This window comes from Rhinolophus ferrumequinum, chromosome 9 (genome assembly GCF_004115265.2).
Source record: "Rhinolophus ferrumequinum isolate MPI-CBG mRhiFer1 chromosome 9, mRhiFer1_v1.p, whole genome shotgun sequence".
NCBI lineage: Eukaryota > Metazoa > Chordata > Mammalia > Chiroptera > Rhinolophidae > Rhinolophus > Rhinolophus ferrumequinum.
The window spans coordinates 27,844,447-27,858,433 of record NC_046292.1 but is presented as its reverse complement, the minus strand read 5'-3'; the positions used below and the strand labels follow the sequence as shown (position 1 = coordinate 27,858,433).

Sequence of the window (13,987 nt, the reverse complement as noted above, 5' to 3'; positions counted from 1 at the left end):
TAAAATTCAGGTAGTAAATATTTTGGGGATTGTATTGGTTAATTTTATGTACCCACTCGGCTAGGCCATGGTATCCAGTTTTTGGTCAAACACCAGTCCAGATGTTGCTGTGAAGCTATTTTTCAGACATGATTAACATTTAAATCAGTAGGGTTGAAGTAAAGAGTTACCCTCCATAATGTGAGTGGGCTTCATGCAATCAGTGAAGGCCTCAAGAGAGAAAAGATTTTTCTGGCATTTATTATATCTGGTAAAACAGACTAGGATTTATTTTACCAGAAGAAAACATTCAGGAGCCACAGTGGTGGCCCAGGAGAGGCCCTGGCAGCAAAGGCCTGGAAAGGAGGTGGGGAGGGTGGTGCCAGAGCTGGCTCCCAGGCCCACGGCCATGCTTGGGAAAGAGCTAGAGGAAGCCCAGGCTATGCCTGCAGAGGAGCTGCTCCAAGCTGACCCCGAGAAGGGTCATGGCACAGACCCCTGCTTCACGGGACACCCTCGGGTGCTGGTTCCCCAGGGCTGACGGCTCTAGGAAATGCAGCGGCCATGCAGAGAAAGCGCCTCTTACACGTACTCCCCACAGTCAGCAATGAGCACCTTCTGCTTTGGCTTCCCATCCTTGCTGCCCTGGGCCTTTGCAGGTGAACAGAAGAAGAGGAGAAACCGGGGAAGAGAAGGTGAAGGTTAAAGGCAGGCTCAGGGACACCCCCACACCAGCCTGAGCAGAGGCAGCCTCCTCCTGGGAGCAGCTGGGGCCCCTCAGTCCAGCTCTCCAGGCCACAGGGGCCCGCTCCAGCTCTTCCATGGGGCTGTGCACCAAGGGCCCAGACGGCCACCTACCTCAATCTGTCGCAAGACATCCAGGCCTTCTGTGACCTCCCCAAATACCACGTGCTTGCCATCCAGCCAATCCGTCTTGTCACACGTCAGGAAGAACTGGGAGCCATTGGTGTTTGGGCCGGAGTTGGCCATGGAGAGCAGGCCTGGGAGAGAGAAGGAGCACGTCAACTCCCTCCACCCCGGCTCCCCGGGCCAGGCGGTGTCAGCCCCGGGATGGACTGAGCACGCGGACGCCTTACCTTCTACTCAACTGATAGTCAGGGAAGCGGTAAGCTGGCTTGTTTCAGTCATTTTACACTGGTGTGTTCTGTCATTCGTTCAATAAATACTTATTGTCTGCTTTGAAACCAGGCCCCTGTTGAGCCCTGGGGACCTTGGTCCCAGGTCTGGTGGAGCTCACAGTCTAGTGGACAAGTCACTGAAAAGAGAATTGTGCTGTGACAACCGTGACATAGTGAAGCCCAGTGACACAGACATCTGTGCAGGGAACGGAAGCACACGAGGCAGTCACCTAAGAGAATACGTGCGTGTGTGTTTTATATATGTGTGTGGTACCACCGTCATGGAAGGCTTTCTGGTGGAGGTGACATCGGAATTTTGTCTAAAAGGCCCTGGTTTGATGGGGCTGAGGGTGTGTAGCACGAAGAGCCGCAGCTCGTCTGTGGTGGCCTCTGCACCGTGTGCTCCTTCTTGATGGGGACTGTGTCCCCTTCTCCTCTCAAAGCCAGAGTAGATCAGGGTCTGACACACATCAGAGCAGCCCTGGGAATATCTGTTTCAGACATTCAAATATTAATTGTGTTTATTATGTGTCAGACGTTGTTCCAGAATACAGTGGTGAAAAGAAAATCTGAGTCTTGCCCTCATGAGGCTGACATTCTCAGTAGAACAGAGAATAAATAAATAGGAAGATAAATTTATCATTTCAGGTAAAACGTGTGTGACAAAAAAAGCTGACTAAAAATAAGAGTGAGATGGCAGGACAGCCCATTTTGGAGAGGGCGGTCAGGGCAGGTCTCTCGGGTAAGTGACGCGTGTGTGACACCTAAAGGAAGTGGGGTGAACCCTGTGGAGACTGGAGGAAGAACGCTCCAGGAGAGGAAGCAGCATTTGCCCAGGCCCCGAGGGGCGTGAGCTCTGGTGTGTGAGAAATAGCAAGACCGCGGTGGGGACGCCAAGGGCAGAGCAGCTCGGTCAGCGAGCTTGGGGAGGTGCCAGGCCCCGGCTCACTGACCACCTCTCGAAGATTAGACTACGAGGGGGAAGAGGCGAGAGTGGAAATGGGGAGGTGAGCTCGCAGCACCTAGGTGGGTGTGGAGGGGAAGCGCGGCCGGACCAGGAGGTGATTTGAAGGTGGACCTGAGGTACGGGTGACGGAGGAGAGGGGTCAAGGATGAGCCCTAAGTTTCTGACTAACTGGCTAGATGGGTGGTGGCGTGTTGGCTGAAACAGGGAAGAGGGGGAGGAAGAGTTTGGGGGAGAAGAACAAAGTGCTGTTCGGGCCTGTGAAACCTGTGGGGTGTCCAGAGGGGAGACGACAGGGAGAGATCGGCATGGAGTGGAGACGTGAAGTGGGCAGGATTAACTTACAGACAGGACTGAGCGCCCCGGGGTTAGGAGTCTGCCTGTGGTTCTCAATGGGGTTGGTCCTGTCCCCAGGGGCCCTTTGGAAATTTAAATGTATTTTTGAATATCAGAAATATTAGGGGGTATACTGGCATTAGTGGTTGGGGACCTGGAATGCTACATGTTCTGCAATATCTCACTCAATGAAAAACTGTCCCATATCCTCTTAGACTTTCAAATGTCCTGCCACACACTGGTGTAGGTGGAAGATCTGTTTACAATTACCTGCACCCAAAACCTAACTGCGTTATACATTTTAGCCCAAAGTTTTTGATGTTGTTTTGTGGTTTTTTTTCCAACTACTATCAAGAGTAGTTGATTCTGTTCTTGAATTCAGAATTTAACCAACTGTATCTACCATTCCACAAAATCACGCACGTCACCAACAGCAATTCTACTGCTGGCATCCACGGTGCATTTCTCCTCACCGCACCTGAAAAGTTCCCTTTGTCATTGGGCATAGCTGTGTCTGAATATTTACATACGAAAAGCCAGATTCTTCTATTACAACTTACTTTCCTTTGATGTTCTTTTCTATTACTTATACAATAATATTGATCTTTAAAAAACTGTGTGGGTAGGTAGGATATATCACCCATGAATTTTGCTTCAGCACAGCAGAGGGGCACTACATACTACCAGTTAGAAAAAGGGGGTAAAGGATGACAGGCGTCCAAGGGGAACACAGACTGAACTCCAAACCACTTCTATTTTGGGGGGGGGGGGTCAGGAAAAGGAGGAGACAGCAAAGACTGAGAAAAAGCAGCCAATCAGGGAAAAAGAAAACTTGAAGAGGGAGGAGTCCTGCCAGAGAAATGAAGAAAGATTCAAAGAGCTGGGGGTTAGCAGCGTAAGTGCTGCTGGGGACGGGACAACATGAAGCCAAGAACTGGCTGTTGGAGGATAGAGGCTGTTTGCATCTTTGATAAAAATGGGGAGATGGGGCTAGAAGTCTGGCTAGAGGGGTACAGAGAGAACAGAAAGCAAGAGTCTACACAACTTTTTCAAAAAGTTTTGCTTAGGGGACCAGAGGCCTGGGTGATAGCTAAGGGGGGATATGAGTCAAATGATGATTTTTTTTAAAGATTGACACCACATACATTTAAGTTGATGAAAGGTCTAGCAGAGCAGGGGAATGGAGTACAAAAGGCAGCAGGGGGACAGCTGCAGAAGCGAGGTCCCTGAGGAGGAGACGGACCGGCCTCGGGAGACAGCTCATTCCCTCACTCAGGGGAAGTCAGAGCGGCCACGTGTGCGGAGATGGAGGAGGCCACGCTGAGGCAGAGGGCGATGTGAGGGCTTCGGGAGTAAAGGAAGGAGTGGAACCACCACCTCTGATTGGCACTGAGCATTAACGACGGAAACCTAGCAAGGCTGCCCAGGTCCCCTGAAGAACTGTAGTCACAAATTTCAAGTGGGACCATTCAGTACAGTTCTGTGTCTTTCTCTAGTTGCTGGGGAACCAACCACTGAGATTTTTTACTGGGTAAGTCTGACAGAGAGGGGAGCAGTGGGGCTGAGGAAGTAAGAGAGAGCTTAAAATGGCAGACCACAGAATCTAAACAAGGCTAATAGGGAGTGTGGACACCGTGGGGGGACGGGCAGTATGTGAACAGAATCAAGCTTACTCCACTGTAGCCAGGCTGAACGCGGCTCCTCTGTGCACCAGCTGGGTCCCCCAGACCTCTGACCCCTCAGCCAGAACCACCGCCTGGCACTCCATCCTCAACTGCCATCCTGTCCCGGCCCAGCCCCATTCGTCACCACCCACTGATAGGGTCCCACCTGGTCCCGTGTGTTTGAGGATGAAGTTCTCGTCATCAAACTTCTTTCCGTAGATGGACTTGCCCCCGGTGCCGTTGTGGTTCGTGAAATCACCACCCTGGCACATGAACTGGGGAATGATGCGGTGGAAGCTGCTCCCCTTGAAGCCAAAGCCCTTCTCGTGGGTGCACAGGCACCGGAAATTCTCTAGGGTTGAGAGAGGACGAGTGCTGAGGTTAGAAAACAACAAACAAACAAAACTTCCCTCTAACTAGACTCTGAAAACTGCATTTGTTTAAATTTTCTTTTTAAATCTTTGTGATATCTTAAAGGACGCAGGGGATTCTGAGTAAAGGAGGAGGAGTGAATACAGGCATTCTAGCTCTGCTCCACACTAAATTCACCTATTTGGTAAAGAGATCCTTTAAAAGAAAACTCAAACAGGATCTAGAAGAAAACATGGGGAAATCTTTCTGACTTTGCATATAGCAATGGTTCTTAAATATGACACCAAAGCATTGGTAACAAAAGAAATAGATAAATTAGGCTTCATCAAAATTAAAAACTTTTGTGTATCAAAGGATTCTCTTAGAGTGAAGACATAACACACAGAATGGGAGAAAATCCTATCTGATAAGAGTTTAATATTCAAAATATATAATGAGTTCCTACAACTCAATAACAAAAAGACAAACAACCCAATTAATAAAAAGGCAAAAGACTGGAATAGACAATTCTCCAAAGAAGATATACAAGTAACCAATAAAGCACATAAAAAGATGCTCAACATTAGTCATTAGAGAAACGTAAATCAAAGCCACAATGAGACATCACTTCACATCTACTAGTAGGATCGCTATGATAAACAAAAAATTACCAGCGTTAGTGAGGATACGGGGAAAATGGAACCCTCATCCATTGCTGGTGGGAATGTAAAATGGTGTTTTCCACTGTGGAAAACAGTTTGGCAGTTCCTCAAAAAGTTAAACACAAAATTACCATATGACCCAGCATTTCCATTCTTACGTGTTTACCCAAAAGAATTGAAAAAGGATTTATACACATACATGTATATGAATGTTCATCACTCACAATAGCCAGAAAGTGGAAAGAACACTCAAGTGTCCATCAAGCAATAAATGGATAAACAAAATGTGGTCCATCCACAATAGAATCCACATCCACAATAGAATACTGCTTGGAAATAAAAACAAATGAAAAACAGATACATGCTATGACATAGATGACCCTTGAAAACATTAAGCTAAGTGAAATAAACCAGGCACAAAAGGACGACTACTGGTAAGATTCCCTTTTTATGAGATATCTAGAATAGGCAAATCCAGAGAGACATGAAGTAGGTTAGAGGTTACCAGGGGCTGCAGGGGAAGGAGAATGGGTAGTTATTATTCAACAGGTACAGAGTTTCTGTTTGGAGTAATGAAAAAAAATTGAAAATAGTGGTGACGGTTGTTCAACATCGTGAATGCAATTAATGCCATTGAATTGTACATTAAAAAATGGATAAAATGGCCAAAAAAGGAGACAGACAACAGCAACAAAAAAATTTTGAAAGCTAGAAAACAAATAGATGATATAGCAAACCTAAGAAAGCAGAATATTAAGTGGGTAAAGCTAAGAAACAACTTAATTTATGTTGCAGAAACGTCGGAAGCTCAAGTGCGGGAGGACAGCAGCAGGACTGCTTTCTTTCAAAACAAGCTTCGTGAATTTGACTTTTTAAACTATATGTCTATATAATAAAATTTTGATTAGAAGAAGAATAAACAGAAGTCAGTATTTAACAAACTAGAAAGAATACTCAAGAAACTTAGTTAACAGCAGTTACTTCTAGAGAGGCTGTGGAAAGGTTAGGCGACTTAAATTTTAAATTTATTTTAAAAACAAAAAATTTTAAATTTATTAATTTATTGTCTTCCATATTATTGGAATATATGTACATAGTATTTTTTTTTTTACCATGAATACATGTTTACTTGTATTAAAAAAAAAAGTGTTTTAAAATAGTAACCCAGCACTTCTAAAGCTTCAAAAATGCCTGCTCTGACTCATCTGTTACTAGATCTCAGGATCTGAGATGCCTTAAATCAGGGGTGTCCAAACTGTGGCCCGCGGGCCAACTCTGGCCCGCAATCCATTTTCAATTGGCCCGCAGCAAATTCCAAAAATATATTTAGTTTACTTAAATAAACCAGGTGAGGCAATACGTACTTCACCTCGAGTGAGTGGCCCAGCTGTTTGTGTATTTTTACCGCACATGGCCCTTGGTGAAAAACGTTGAAAAAAGTTTGGACACCCCTGCCTTAAATCAATTCAGGTCAGAAACAATGTCAAGGGCACAAGAACTGACGCATGGAGAACCTTGGGAAGGCTCACTGCTCAGCCACCAGCTTCCTGGCCGTCCCGACCCGAGTCCTGCTCACCTGCTGTCATGGGGACGACATCTGAACGCAGGAGCATCTGGATGCGGCCGGCTGGCTTGTTCCCAATCTTGATGTCCATGTACACCTGAGGATTTGACCGGGCCTTCTTTGCAGTGGGCTCTCCCTAGGCGCAGAAGAAATCATTATGTTACAGTGAACTCCTTGACTCCCCAGGTAGGAGAGCGAGGATTCTTCGGAATACACGCCCAGAAGCCAACTGCAGTCAGCAGGCTGGAGCAAGGTGCTGACAGGGAAAGCCCTGGGCCTGATGGGGCTGCAGAAGGGAGAGGCCATGGCCACAGCGCCCAGCTGGACGTGCAGTGACAGGAGACTCAGCGCTACCTAACTGGAGCCACACCCCACAGGCGTGTAACGTCAGCACACCCACCCTCACACATGTCGCTGGCTTCACCCCCCCTACAGTCACAGGAGAACACTGTCCTGGCCCACAGTACACTCTCAACGTCTCCAAACCCCAGCTCGAGCCCACCACGTTCCTCCAGTTAAACTGACCCATTTACGTGACATCACCTCCTCCTGTGCTTAGCCCTGCATAGCCACAGGCTGGCTGCAATGGAAGCAAGGAGGGCAGCCCTCTGGCTTGGGCCTAGGTGCCCAGAAGACAATGGAGGAGGTTAAGGGGGGCCTTGCTTTAACACTCAAGTAGACAAAGCTAAGCAGAGAATAAGGAGACATTTAATACAAGCAGTCACATTTGTTCCAAAGACAAAAGTCAAATGTTCATCATTTGTCTGTGGTTCAGCTGAACAAACATGTGCTGAGGTATCACGCTGGGCACTGAGGACGCTATTACTATCATTTGCTGCTAACAATAGCAGTAGCATAGTAACAGTAGCAAATACATAGCATTTACCACGTACAGGCTACTATTCTAAATGTTTTTTATACATTAGCTCATTTAATCCCCATAACCACCGTTGAGATCAGTATCACTATTATCCCCATTTTACAGATTGGGAAACCGAGGCACAATTCAGTAACTTGCCCAAGTTAAGTGGAGAAGCTGGAATTGAAACCTAAACCACTCACTCCCTCTCCACCCAGTCCATACTCTGAATCACCTTGCCCTACATGACATTTTTATTAACAAAATGCATAATGTAAGGCCCCTATCCTCACAGAGTTTACTGCCTAGAAAGGGAAAAGCAATAAGCTCTTTACTAGCCTGTACAAAAGCAAAGACATACAGGGAAATACAAAGCCTGGTTTTACCAAGAGTATAAAATGGGGACTGCAATGTGGAAAGGTGGGATTGAGACCAGCAAGATGGGCAGGGTCAAGCACGTGGAGAGTCCATCTGTCTTGGACTTTATCCCAAGGGACAGGTCATGGGGAGCCACTGAAAAGGTCTCAGCAGGAGAGTCAGATGAACGGTCTTTAAAAAAAATCATTCCAGCCGTCTTTATGAAAGACTGGAGGAGAGCAAGACTGCAGCCAGAAGACTAGTTGGGAAGCTATTGCAATTATCCAAATGAGGTGAGAGGTTAACCTGGGACGATGCAACAATCGAGGAGGGATTCAAGGAGGACTTAAGAGAAAAACTTAGCAGAATATTCTGATGTATTGTCTCTAGGACCAGTTATGAACTCTGCTTTGCATCCGAATTTCTGGCTTGGGTCAATATGTGGATAAATGGTGGCAAATTAAAAAGCTGGAGAACACAGGAAGAACAGAATTAGAGAAGGGAAAGCATCCATTTTAGACAACTTTAAGCTGCCTGTGTGACTGGCAGCAGCAATGTCAGAAGTTCAACACTGGAAACTGAGACCAGGAAAAGTCAATAGCACAGGAGAGAGGCTGCAAAAAATCAGACTGACTGCTACTATTTCGGCTGAAAGAAGAGGACGATGCCATGACCCAAGAAAGAAACGACATTCACCAGGAGGAGGGGGCAGCCTGACAAGCAATCGTCAGGGGGCTGCTGAGAACCAGGAGAAAGTGCCAAGGCGGGTTCTCTGAGGGAGAACCTCACACCTGTGTACAGACTGAAGGGATGGTACCACTACCCTGTCCTGACGCTCCTGTGTCAGGGCAGCGACAGGAAGACCATGAGCCTCATGCCAAACGCTTCGGTGAAAGAGTGGGCCTGACTGGGGGGGAGGGGGTGTGTGAAAAGGAGCACGCACTACCCTTCTTCACCATGGGCTTCCTCCTCGCCAGCCGCCAATCACATATCACTACCTAAACCGAGCTGAGAAGCTCATTACACAGAACACGAGGATGAGAGGCCGAAAGCTTCTCTCTTTAGTTCACTCATTACCGCCTTTACTGAAGTACTAAGAGTTCATTTTATGGTCACTCTGCTTTTGTACATATATTTGCAAATTTCCATAAAAACTTAAAAAAAAAAGTGTTCTGTGGAAGCACAGCCTTCGATCTCACCTCCTGCGTTTCCGCTTTGGGAGGCTCCGATCCTTCTTCCTCTTTATTCTCTTCCAGAGTCTTCCCAGAAAACTTCTTCAACCAGTCATCATCTGACCAAACTGAAGGGAAAGAATCAAACAAGTGTTAAAAGAGATTTGAGCTATCAGCCAACTGCTCATTAGCTGCTTTGGTGGACAAAGTGGGAATATACTCTGTGGCCCTCTCAGCCCGAGGATTCCACTTTGGGAACTCCCCAGGGTGAGGAAAGTTCCCATTGGGAATGTCTGCCCAGAAGTCCTCCAGCTCTCAGCAGGGTGAAGTGAAAAACCGCCAAAGGAAAAAGTGTAGCCTTCAGTTCCAGCCATTGGTAGAACACCCCAGGAATGAAAAAACTGAGAAAGACAAAGGATTAGGCAGGCTTTCTCTCATAATGGAAACAACTACCCCGAGAAGCTCAAACTTCTTTTATTCCCCACAAAGGTGGCATGTGCCCTTCGCCATCCTCTACTCCTGTCCACCAGTAATGGCACTCAGCACACACTTCCAAGTAAACAGGGATGAAAAAGTCACAGTGGAGGATGTAATGGAGAATCGTGGCTGCCCCCACTCACCTGGTCTGGAAGAGCCTTCTTTAATTCTCATTGGTTTGGCCAAATTGACACGAATTGTCCGTCCAAAGAGCTCAGATTCATTCTGAAAAGATTGAAAATCCAGTTGTTTAAACACTGGTAGGTTCAATGAGAGTCAGACAGCTTTCTGTTTGCTTCTGATACTTCTGAGACATGCTCATGATTTGTTCTCCCTTAAGCCCTGAGCCCCTAAAAGCAAGCTCTGCACCCACCAAAGCAGCCTGTGGGTTAAAGGGAACAGCCTCCCTGGAGCCATCACACACCTCCTTTCTTTCAATACCAGCCAAGACCTGTGCTACCAAAGTAACTCCGGGTTCAGAGTGCTCTGAAATTACAAGGATAAATGTAGTTTTCAAGTACCTGAGTTCACCTTCCAAAGTCAAGATCAACTTTGAAATGGTGAGAAATGATCTCTGAGAGCCGAGGAATGTGTTTGGTAAATGGGTAATTTAACAGAGACCAGGCATAAAGGAGAACCTTACTATCTAAATATACTTGGTACCAGGAAAGGTTACATTATGTGAACCCATTTACAGCAGTGAAGAAAATTGCATGGTAAAAAGTGAAGGGAAAAAATGTCCACTGGGACTTTATAGTGATGTAACTAAAAATACTGAAAATAAATTTCTTATAATTAAAATTCAGGTTTAACTATGCCCAAATTTGTAGAACAAATATGTAATGGGTGCTGATTAATTTGCAGTATTTTTTCCAACAAAATTCTATCAACAGTATGACATGACTGACATCTTTGCACATCATATCTGATAATGAAAATCACAAGGATTGCAAAGAGGGCATAAATACTCAAGAGAGTCATCATTTTCCCCAAGGACCTCTCCAGGACATTCAAATCCTTTGCATCAGTAGCACACTGTCATTATCCTTATTGAATTTCTCTTCTCAATTGTGAACTGGTCTAACACTTCATGATATCCTGCCTCTTTTACAAAATATGCAATTTCACTGTGCAATCATTTGCATAGTGTTTGTAATTTATTATCCTAGACATGGGGTAGCCAGTGACAGATTGGCCAATAAAGACAATTAGGATTTATATTATTGCTAAATGGGGAAGGATGTTTGAGTAAGGATTAATCTTGTAAGTGATTAATTCATTGTGAATATTTTTACATGAAGACAATTTTTACTTCTCCATGCAACCTTGTAACTTTGGAGGTTCAGCAAACCAATATATAAACAAGGACCCTCTGTACCACCATCTGAAAGCAACTTGAGTAAGAATGAAGATACCAGACATACCATGTTGTCGATAGCTGCTGCAGCATCCTGCCAAGAAAAGACACGGTACAAGTTTAGCTTCCTGTGGTAGCTAAACAAATAGTCAGTAGGAAAAAGAAAACAGGACAGAGTCACCCCTACACTTCTTGTCTAGGTTGCATATGCATCTAACACAGAGCACTTCCTGGCTGACTTTAGAGCTGGTGGTACAGCAGTTGGCCATCTAGTGGAAGGCGTAAGAGAATTACCAGTGCTGTCAGGCAAGAATGCTCTAGGAGCAGGCCTGCAGGAGTTCTGCAGACCAAGAGGGGCAGGACCTGGCAGGTCTGGGATGCTAACCACAGTCTATAGTTTGATAAAGTGAGGGAAGTTTTTCTTCAAACAGCACTTCTTGTCTCCCTGGTAGCATCAGCATGAGGCCCAGAAACCTAACCAACTGGAGAACAGCTCCTTTTGTAATCAGTAAGAACACTAACACAAGCCAAAGAAGAAACATAGGTAACAAAGAATTTTCTCACCTCTGCCAACTCAAATTCAACAAAAGCAAATCCTCGGTGCTTTTCTAAAAATAAAAAGGAAAACACAAACAAGTAATTTCCACGTGGGGCAATGGGAAGAAACAGATGGTCACAAGAAAAGTAAAGTTAGTCACATACCATATCCAGACACTAGAAATTCACCCAATCACTATTTGGACTCTCATTCTTTGACTCTTCCTAGTTTAAACAAGATTTCAAGCAATATTAAACGTTTTTTAGTGAATATAGCTAAATAATAAACTACACTTTTAATCTTTAAGCATTCAATTCTTCTACCAAAGCCAAATTAAAACCTTAAGCTTTGCATGCAAGGCAATTAGAAAAAAATACATCATTTATTCTCTCAATTATTCAATACAAATATACATTTTGAGCATCAACTGTGCATAAAGCATGAATCCTGAAGATAAGATAAGGCTGCTCAGTCTTTATCCTCAGGAATATGCTGACCTACCTAAAAAGGCCAAGCACAGAAGTTTTAATTTAATTAAATTAACCAACTAACCTTAGAGAACGAATATAACTTACGATTTTTTACAGATAAAGATCCCAGGCCCAGAGATTTTAAAGACATTGCTAACAATCATACAGGGTCAATGATAGAGCTGGGCCTAAAACTCCAATGTTAAAAATGACCAACAAAGGTAAAATAGAAAACTGAACTGTGATACCTATTGTAGAAAAACTTATCCAGGTGCAGAGGCCAAGGTCCCAGTGTTGGGTTTGGGTTTCCTGCTGCCCTGTTTAATAGCACAGCTGCCAAGAAGGGAGCACGTGTGGTGGGGTAACCAGCAAGGATCCCCATGTAGCTCAAAACCTGTCTTCCTATTGGGCTACTGAAAATTTTGTGTTATCTCAAAGCCAACAGGTGGGACTCTGCAAACTTATGTGACAGTTCACAAACACAAGCCTCAGAATATTCCTTCGGCATCAAAATGGCTGCCATGCTGCCCTACTGAGGCACTCACCGGAACTTTCCTACATACTAACCATATTTGGAATGCACTATGATATGACTTTAAAATTTTTTAAAAAGTTGTTTTCCTAGTAGGAGGATTCTGAACATGAGAGACACTAAAGGACTCACCTGTTTCATAATCCAGAGGAATCTGAATATCTGTGATGTCTCCGAAAGGAATAAAAGCAGCATGAAGAACTTTGTCGTCCACCTCCTCTGCAAGTCCACCTGCAAAGACATCAAGGGCCTTCTGAGTCACTGTCCTTCATTCTCTTAAGAAGTCCCTGCAGCCTAGTTAGCATGCTATAGCCAAGGGGAGGGGTCATTCCATCCAGGACTTTGGGTATAAGCACCCCTCTCATCTGCTCCCTCATCAATACTTATGAAACACACTGCTCTCTCTACCCTTCTTGCAGATCCTCATCTAGACCTAGAATTACTACAATGACTTACTAACTGATCTCCCTCTCCTCCACACAGCCAATTAGAATGATCCTGGGAAGGTGCCGATTTTAACCCATCAATTAACTGTTTAAACTCCTTCAGAAGTTTCCCACTGGCCTCAGGATAAGGTACAAACTCCTCAGCAGGCTCTTCCTAACCGGAGCCCTGCCCACTTCTTCAGCCTCTTTCCCTCTGCTTCCCCAATTCCATGGGTTTCCCGCAAAATGACCCACCTGCCCCCACAAGTAAGACTATTTCACACCGCTGGCTTCTGCTCTTGCTGCTCCTCTTCCGTAAACACATTTGCCTCTACTTTGGCTACCTGGCTAGCTCCGGCTCATCAGCTCCGGAGTCACCGCATCCTGAAAGTTTGTTCTTACCTCTTCAGATGGAAGCATCATTTCTCCCCGCACCCAGCCCCATGTCATCATTGTCCGTCCCTATCAAAGCGCTTAATCAAACCGTGCTGACTGAGATTATTCTCACTTCTACCTGGCTAGTCTGGCAATCCCCTCCTTTAGGGCCGGGGCCAGGACTGAGCCATCGCTGCAAATGAATGTTTGTAAAATGAGTGGGCGCGAGGATTTGGAGGCCCATAATATTCCTCTACCAATCCTCCGGGCCCAGGAGGCGAAGAGGTTCCTGTTAGAGCTCAGCAGACTTGGAAGGGAGCCGGCAAGATCTCTACGTTTCGGGCTAACATCCTGAAGCATAGCAGTAAAGCCATAGGTGCCGCCTGGACAGCTGCTCGCCGCCCTTCGCCTCGGATCCCGCGCCTGGCCCCAACTGGATCGGATTCGCCCAGCCCGCGCCTAGCGCCTGCGCCTGCTCACCCACGTACAGCACACGCTTCGTAGTGGCCATCTTGCTCCCGGCAGTCCCTCCGGAAGCCGGCGTTGGGCCCACCCACCTCGCCCACGGCCCCGCCCCTCCGCTCCGCCCTCGCGTCTCGGCGCTTGCAGACCCCGCCCACTCCTGCCAGGGCACACCCCGCTTCCCGCGCTACCTGAGATAAGCGTTTAGGGGGAAGCTCCCTGGTCCAGGTGCCGCCGGGGCTCAGTGCTGCTGGAAAGAAGTCTGGTCGGAATCAGGCGGAGTCCTCAAATAATAAACTGCTAC

The 13,987-nt window shown here is 46.1% G+C and overlaps 1 protein-coding gene across 2 annotated transcripts; it reads right to left on the bottom strand.

The window, feature by feature from the left end:
• Nucleotides 1-224: 224 nt before the first annotated feature.
• On the bottom strand, nucleotides 225-13,786 carry PPIE (peptidylprolyl isomerase E). Of its 2 annotated transcripts, none has more exons than XM_033114198.1 (10): nucleotides 13,702-13,786; nucleotides 12,554-12,652; nucleotides 11,446-11,489; nucleotides 10,949-10,975; nucleotides 9,668-9,749; nucleotides 9,075-9,175; nucleotides 6,672-6,795; nucleotides 4,249-4,434; nucleotides 838-980; nucleotides 225-630 (listed from the first exon to the last, which is right to left on the bottom strand). In XM_033114198.1, exons 1-10 carry the CDS (start codon nucleotides 13,730-13,732, stop codon nucleotides 562-564), a joined length of 906 nt encoding a protein of 301 aa, XP_032970089.1. In that variant the 5' UTR covers nucleotides 13,733-13,786; the 3' UTR covers nucleotides 225-561. The 2 variants fall into 2 exon arrangements, with proteins under 2 accessions (XP_032970089.1, XP_032970088.1); XM_033114197.1 differs by lacking the exon at nucleotides 13,702-13,786 and adding an exon at nucleotides 13,102-13,659.
• Nucleotides 13,787-13,987: the final 201 nt, after the last annotated feature.